Source organism: Quercus suber, unplaced genomic scaffold (assembly GCF_002906115.3).
Source record: "Quercus suber isolate HL8 unplaced genomic scaffold, Cork oak 2.0 scaffold_381, whole genome shotgun sequence".
Taxonomy (NCBI): domain Eukaryota; kingdom Viridiplantae; phylum Streptophyta; class Magnoliopsida; order Fagales; family Fagaceae; genus Quercus; species Quercus suber.
The window spans coordinates 431,981-439,935 of record NW_027069833.1 but is presented as its reverse complement, the minus strand read 5'-3'; the positions used below and the strand labels follow the sequence as shown (position 1 = coordinate 439,935).

Genomic DNA, 7,955 nt, shown 5'->3' with positions numbered 1-7,955 from the left:
GTAGCCATTCTTATATTTCAGCTGTTATTTGACATGAAAAAGAATTGTACAACATTTTTCTCTGTTAGCATACTTTTCTTATTTGTTTTGTCTCATGATATTTGTGTTTCCCATCTTGTTTAGATAATTGATTTTCTTAATCCTTTTCTAGGCGCCAAAGCTCTTTAATGGGTTGAAGTTCTATTTCACTGGCGGCTTTGTGCCTGAATACGAGGAAGACCTCTGTCATTTGGTTGTGACAGCAGGAGGTACTGTTTTGAAAAGTAAAGAAGAATTGGTGCCACAAAGTTGTGATGGCCAGGCAAAGATACTAGTTGTTTACAACCTTGATCCCCCACAAGGATCCAAGGTAGGAGAAGAAGTTGATATTCTTTGGAAAAGATTAACTGAGGCACAGGATGTAGCTGCCAATATTGGATCCCAAGTCATTGGTCACACATGGCTTTTGGAATCAATTGCTGCATGCGAGTTGCAGCCTCTTTTCAGCTGGCAGCATTTGTCATCAACTATTTTCTTGTCTTATCAGTCCAGGATTATTATCTGCTTACCATTCTTGCTCAAAGCTATCGTGTATATAATTAAGTTAAAAATTAGATAAAGCTTTATTTTATTTTGGGAACAATTGCAGGCTCTATGTTGCAGCTTTTTGTTAGCTGATAAAAAGCATTTGTCACTCATATACTTTGTTTATTATATAAGTTAAGGATTATAAACTGTTTATCATTCTTGTTTAAAGCACCTCATTTATGTGTTTATGGTTTTTTTTTTTGGGTTCATTCCTAACATTATTTTGTTGTCTATCACTAACAACTTATAACCTTAGTAGTTGTGAAATATCTTGTAAAAATTATTGTGATTCTAGAGTTATTGATACATAAAATGCGTCTGTTTTTAATTTTTTTATATTCATCACAGGCTTTTGAATCTTCCTATTTATACAGACTTTATATAGCAAGGAAAACAGACTAGGACCACCGAATTGCAAAGACAACCAACGGGCCTCAAAAAAAATTTGAAGACAAGAGCACCCTATTTTCTTTAGGTCTTCTTACTTCGGCTGAAGTAATTAAATTGCCCCTTAGTGGGAGGAAAATACAACCATGTCAATGCCACTCCTTAGAATTGTGAAAGATGCTTGTGAAATTCATTGGAATGAGTCTTCTAAGATTGGATAAAATTTCTTTTATACCTGAGTTTTCTTAGTCATTAGGATGGAAACTGAAAATTTCTGAGGTACGCTTTCAATAATCGTATTTGATTATGAAAAACAAGCAATATACATAACTTTTTATCAGCTTAGTCCCGTCTTCAAGACTTCATTATCTCGAGATGGTACTTTATTATCTTGAGATGATGCTTCGCTTGAAGTTTCCATGGCTATGCCCCTCCTGGATTCCGTCACGTCAACATTGTAAACGAAGTGCTTTGCTATAAGCAGAAAGAAGAAGAAGTTGAGAAAGCTGAGGATGGTCAAGAAAGCATAATAGTAATCTAAATGAGATGCATTTAGATTATCCAAAATCCAGCCCTTGTGGCCATGCCTCTTGGTCATATCAGCCACTGTTTTTAAAAGAAAACTACTGAGAAATTGACCAATTCCCAAGGTACTAGTGAAATATGAGGTCCCCAGGCTTTTCATGCTTTCTGGAGCCTGGTCATAGAACAACTCTAGCTTTGCAGTTTCCACAAAGGCTTCAGCGATGCCCACCAATCCAAACTGAGGGAGGAGAATGAAAATAGTAAGAGGAACTGTATCACTTTTGTCAAATATTTGGTTTTCTCTTGCAACCTTGAGTCTCTTTCTTTCAGCAAGGCAAGCTGTGACCATGATAATAACATGCAACGTAAGGCCAATTCCTAGTCTTTGTAGTAATGAAATCCCTCTAGGGTTCTTTGTGTAGCGCCGGACTGTTGGAACGAAGAGGCGGTCATAGATTACAAGGCTTATCAGCATGAAGATCGTCACAAATGCTTGGAGACATCCTGGAGGCATTTCAAAATGAGGACCCATGCTCCTATTTAGGGTGGTGCCTTGTTTGATAAAAAGTGTATTTGATTGACCTACTATGGCGCTTGGTATGATTGTAGCAATCAAAATTGGAAGCATTTTCATCATTTGCTTGGTTTCTTCTACTTAAAAAAAAAAAAACATCTAAACAAAAAAATAAATAAAAACAAAAACAAAAAAACATAAAAGAAAGCAAAAGAAAAAAAGAAGAAGAATATGAGCACTAGATGTGTACAAAGCCTGCCTTGGAAATCAAAAGAAAAAAGAAAAAAGAAAAAAGAAAAAAGATGAGAAAAAGAGGCAACATCCAAAGGGAAGAAAAAGAAAAAAGAAAAAATGAAGAAGATCAATGTGGACAAGCTCATGTGCAACTGCACAGGGGCATTTTTGTCCAAAAATGATGTCTAATTTTTCACTTTAGTTTTCTCTCCATTTTGGGGAGAAAACTTTTTGGTAGGCTCGGAGAGAAAACATTTGGGTCCTATAATTTATTTTCCTTCCTCCCCACTCAACCAAACACACTCCAAAAGGTTTTCATTTCCATTTTCTCTCCAAAGTTTTCCATCCATCCTATTTCACCTCTAAACAAACACATAGGGAGTTGAGGGCTGATGACAAAATATTAGCCTAAGTACTTTAACCTAAGGTTTTTGCTCAAATAACATGTTTTAGGACCTTTTTCTTGAAATTTTTTTTAATTATTTTTCTTTTACCGATTGAATCATCAAACTGACCAAAACACTTGAAAAATCTTGGTACTGTGGCTACTACCAGTACAAGTCTGTATAGATTTGTATATTCTTTAGTATGTTTCAGGTTTAGTGAGTAGTACTGGTATGATATTTACAAGATTGAAGAGCAAGAGACTAACTATTGAAGCGAGATTGGAAAATAAGGGAGAATGCTAAGGACATGAGAGAGAAGAGGGGAGAAATGAGGATTGGAGATAGGGTACTTAAAGAGCATGAGTAGTGACTGTAACTGGGCGCCTATTTGGTAATGTATCACTCATCTAGTAAGTTCCAGAAGTGCGGAAGCTTAGGTGACATTGAAGAGTGTCAAAAAGGGATTGTTAAGGTCGAAGCCTAATGTTGAACAAAGGCATTGGGGCCTAAGTCCAGCGAACCTCCTTGGCCAACTTTAAACCCAAAGGGTGCTTGGTCCAAAGGTAACAACTTTACCTTACCCCTCTAATCAATGTACCTTCTGCACTGATCATGTCTTTGGGAGGAAACTCAGATAGAAGTGCTTAGCCACGGCCATTGGATTGATCCCATACTTCCTTGAGCTCATTGACCAAGAGCCTGTTTGGTTTAGGCAATTTCTATCAACTAATGCTCAATTTCCATTGCCCATTACTCATTTTGGGTGGGTCCCACGCATAAGATGCATGTTTGGCTCAATTCTCATTTTCAGTTCTCATCACCCATACCTTAACAAAATGAGTGATGGGTGAGTGAGAATGAAAAAAAGAAAAGAAAAAAAAAAGGTGTTTCTGAGTGATGGAAATAGAGTAATGATGACAATGTTGTAATTCCAATCAACAAGAGAAAGAGAAAATTGGTATAATTTTTAAAACTTTCTATTTGGGCCCATCTTCCGAAAATCTTGGTCCCTGATGCCCTACAATTTTTAAATTGATTTCATTGTAAGAGTATTTGCATTAGTTGTTGTAAAATAGCACAAAATCCCAAATTTGCCCAATCAACCTCAAAATATACCCACACCAGTCTATGAATCATTATTAAAAAAAAAAAAAACATTTGTGCTATAGTAATTATTTAAATTTACATAGTTGCTACAGGCAAATGAAGATTTTAGTAATTCTTTAGATTTAGGGTTGTGGTTTTTGGTTGATGAAAAGAGATATGATTTGGGATAATAAATAAAAAATTGACAAAGTAATAGCATCTATATATTACTAAATGCTGAAACAATTTTCTGTGTGTTTATTACAATGCCAAATATTGTAGCATATCTCCTCTGTGTATGAATTTGATCTCAATGTCGATTGGAGTTTATTTTTTGTTGGTTGTGTTATGAGATGTAGCAATTCTTATATTTCAGTTTAGGAAGTTTTTTATTTGAAGTTTTCTTGATGTTAAATACCATCTTGGATCTATGAATGCTTAAGTTTTGTTAGAAAAAAAAAAAAGGTTACTTGGTGGTAAGTTAATTAAGAGCTGCAGTTCTCAGGTGGTATAATAGAACCTACTGTAATTGAATTAGTTAGCCAGTCAACTTTTAGTATTAAGGTATTCATTGCACACCCATACAAGAATTTGGTAGTTTTTAGTTGAGACAGAAAAAGAGAATACCCATTAGAAAAGGAAATGCCACATCCCCCAAAAAGTTATGAAACCTTGTACTGTAAAAGATAATAAAACAAAATATTTTTAAATAGAACAGAAGTCAGATATTAAGATATTCATAAACTTCTTATGATATTTCCTATTCCAGATTAAGAAGACTCTCACCCCAAAATAAATTTTAAGAACTCTTATGGCTATGACTCTTGTGACTCATTTTAACCTTGAAGTTTCTTTAGCCCAGCAAAGTAGAAACTAAATGAGATGAGATGAGCTAATTGCTGAACAATCAAAACTTATTGTATACCCTGATGAATATAAAAGTAACCACTGATAAAGGAAGATATGTTAGCCTATATATAAAGAACAATTAATTGATCATTAATATCAAACATATTTCAGTTCTTTAATCACCTTTGCCAAATCCAGCCCCTCCCCCACAAAAAAAGAGAGAGAACCTCTATCACAAAGATGTCCATGTATCTGCAATAGGCAGTAACATTTAATTAACAGTAACCCTTAAGACCATCAAAAGACTTCCTATATTTTGTGATCATAACTTAAGCTACCTTTCACTTTGATAAGGGTAATTTTCTAATTCACCCATGATGAAACAAAAGGCGATGCACATAACAAGGTTGTCAGCTTCACTCATGAAAGACAACCTTATTGTAAAGTCTACAGCTCCACCCCATATGTAACGGCTACATCTTGGGCACAGTAAGCTGAAGAGGGTAAGAAAATCTCCGTCGGGATCCATTAATAAGTGACAATGTTAGGAAGTCCATGAAGCTCACCGCATAGCCGACAAGTTGACCTTAGGCAACGAAGATGGGTAGCCGACGCCAATAAAGTTGAAGGGAGTAGGCGAAGTTGACAACTCTAACGTGATTTGTCTTGGTCCCCACGTCTGTGTATATAAGGAAATGTCTTGCGCTTCATGTTTAGTGCTAAACAAAAGGACTCCTACAAGGAAAGAGTTCCGCTAAATTCGCTCATAAAGACTCCTATAAGGAAAAGACTTCTTATTAGCCAAGGTACGCATAATTCACCCAAACTCTGGTATTCTAGAGTTGTAAACAAGAGATTTCTCTAACTTGACCATCAAAGGGTATTTGGCTAGTACCACACCGGTGCTTCTCTTAAGGTCTTCAGCTTTTGTGTTGTGCAGATGTTGTTTCGAGCCTGTGAGAACCGTGTAGCTCATTGGTGATTTTTCAGCATAATCAGTTGGCGCCGTCTGTGGGGAATTTTTTATGACTTGTAAACCATACTATCGCTGCCCGGACAAAGAGTTTCATGGTACTTACTCACTCGATGGCGACCACCAACAACGTTCAGGGAGACGAAACATGCCAAACTACACTCAAGAGACAGGTGCAGACTCTCATTGTAGCCGTGGAACGCCTCACTAAGCAAAACAACGATCTAGAAGAGTAGCTGCGCCAAAAGAATGTAGGGCACGTCACTCAAGAGGAGGACCAAGAAGGTACCAGTGTTGAGCGAAGAGATTGAGAGGGGCTAGAAGATAGTAACGCCTCAAGCCGACCGGAGCGACAAGACATGAGTCTTCCATCCGTCACTAATACGACTCTACTCCACATTGTCGTGGAGATGCAAATGATGAAGGAACGGATGGACTTTATGATGAACACCCTCAAAGGACGGGTGTCCAGTGACCTTGATGATTTGGTCCATCGAACCGATTCACCATTCACCACGTCTGTCAATTCCTTGCCCCTACCACAGAAGTTTCGCATGCTGTAGATAGAAAGCTATGACGTAGTCAAGGACCCTCTAGATCACCTAGAAACTTTCAAGACCTTGATGCACCTTCAAGGAGTAGCAGATGAAATCATGTTTAGGGCCTTCCCTACAACGCTGAAGGGTCTCGCGAGAATTTGGTTTAGCCGACTGACGCCTAACTCCATCAGTACTTTCAAAGAGCTAAACACCCAGTTCACTTCGCATTTCATTGGGGGGCATAGGTGTAAGAAGTCTACTGCGTGCTTGATGAGCATCAGGCAGCGAGAAAACGAGATGCTAAGATCTTACATAACCCACTTTAGCAAGGAAGCACTTTCGATCGATGAAGCTGACGACGAGATACTTGTAGCAATCTTCACAAACGGGTTGCAGAAGGGTAAGTTTATGTTCTCTCTATACAAAAATGACCCGAAAACTATGTTAGATGTGTTTTACAGGGCCACCAAATACATGAATGCTGAAGATGAGCTTCTGGCCCGAGAGGAGAGGCCCAAGAAGAGGGAAAGACAGGAAGATGTACGGCCAAATGGGGAGCAAAAGATGGCTAGAACTAGAGAACGCCAGGAGGACTGATGCTCCAAACCACCCGCAGGGAAGTTCACAAGCTTCACCTTACTGATTGCCCCAATCAACTAAGTGCTGATGAAAATTAAGGGTGAAGGAGCACTGACCTTTCCCGGCAAGCTGAAGGGAGATCCTAACAAGGGGTCAAGGGACAAATATTACCGCTTCCACCATGATCACGGCCATGACACAGTTGACTGCTATGACTTGAAGTAACAAATAGAAGCTCTTATTAGGCAAGGAAGGCTATAGAGGTTCGTTAGCAAGGAGAAAATGGACCCACCACAGGAGCAGGTTCCTTAATTGGAGAACAAGCACCCCAAACCACCCATGGGAGATATAAGAATGATTGTATGAGGCGCCGCGACTCCTGGGTCATCAGAAAAGGCCTGTAAGACTTACCTCAGGATGGTTCAGAACATCCAGCTGATGGGATCCATACTCAAGATGGCACAGATCGACAACACCCTCATCGAATTCTTGAAAAAAGATGCACGACGTCTTTGTTGGTTAAATCTGGTTTTGTATCTCATACAAAACACATAGCGGAAGCAATAAACAAAGATCTATTTCATTCATGATTGATAACTTGCATTATGTAAATTTCATAATTAGCGTACCTTGGTGCGGTGAAATTCAAAACAAAAGATTATAAGTACTTGGGAACACTTTTAATCTTCACTCCAATTCCACTTTACGTCCAAGAAGTGTGGTCTCTCAATCAATTTTCAAGGGAGAATAATTGAGTGGTTTCACTCGCACATACACACCACTTCACAATGGTGTCTCACTTTTTCTCTAATAAAAATTCTGTATGTCTCTCCCTTTATATATAAGTGATTATCTAATTGGGCCAGCCAATTGGGCCTTTCCAATTGGGCTTTAATGTGTGGCTTGGAGTGGGACCAAAAGGACCAATAAGACACTAGCTCCAATGGGCCTTGGGCTTTTCTGTCAACTCTTGACAAGTCCAAAGTTACCATTAATTATATTTAATACCACTATATAAATATAATTGCACTCTAGGTCTTATTAATAAATTATATCCCAAAACTTTATTATACATGCAACCCCTTCATAAAATATTCCTAGTAATTCAAAGTCATAAATATAGATTATCACTTTGAAGATTACTACGTCTTAGTACCCGGTTTAATCCTTTTAAGTTATTCATTATATATTTATGAAATTCAATTTCATAAATATATACTTTGGTAATTTCTTACCAAAGTGGTTAGGCCTAACTCTCTGAATAACTGAACCCATTAAACTTATCTCAAGGGAATATTTTATATCTCCTTTAAGAG

At 37.8% G+C, this 7,955-nt stretch overlaps 1 protein-coding gene across 1 annotated transcript; it reads right to left on the bottom strand.

The window, feature by feature from the left end:
• Positions 1–1,202: 1,202 nt before the first annotated feature.
• Positions 1,203–5,077, bottom strand: LOC136062094 (protein NRT1/ PTR FAMILY 5.2-like). Its single transcript, XM_065760762.1, has 4 exons — positions 4,887–5,077; positions 4,776–4,800; positions 4,625–4,670; positions 1,203–2,130 (listed from the first exon to the last, which is right to left on the bottom strand). Exons 1-4 carry the CDS (start codon positions 5,075–5,077, stop codon positions 1,292–1,294), a joined length of 1,101 nt encoding a protein of 366 aa, XP_065616834.1. The 3' UTR covers positions 1,203–1,291.
• Between the last annotated feature and the right edge of the window lie 2,878 nt (positions 5,078–7,955).

Bases quoted from the DNA above. Each gene is read 5' to 3' on its own strand.
- LOC136062094 (XM_065760762.1), bottom strand. From the start codon at position 5,077: ATGGATCCCGACGGAGATTTTCTTACCCTCTTCAGCTTACTGTGCCCA. The intron at 4,801-4,886 runs GTAGCTTAAGTT...TGCCTATTGCAG, and splicing joins TACCCTTATCAAAGTGAAAG to ATACATGGACATCTTTGTGA. The intron at 4,671-4,775 runs GTTCTCTCTCTT...CTTTATATATAG, and splicing joins TGGACATCTTTGTGATAGAG to GCTAACATATCTTCCTTTAT.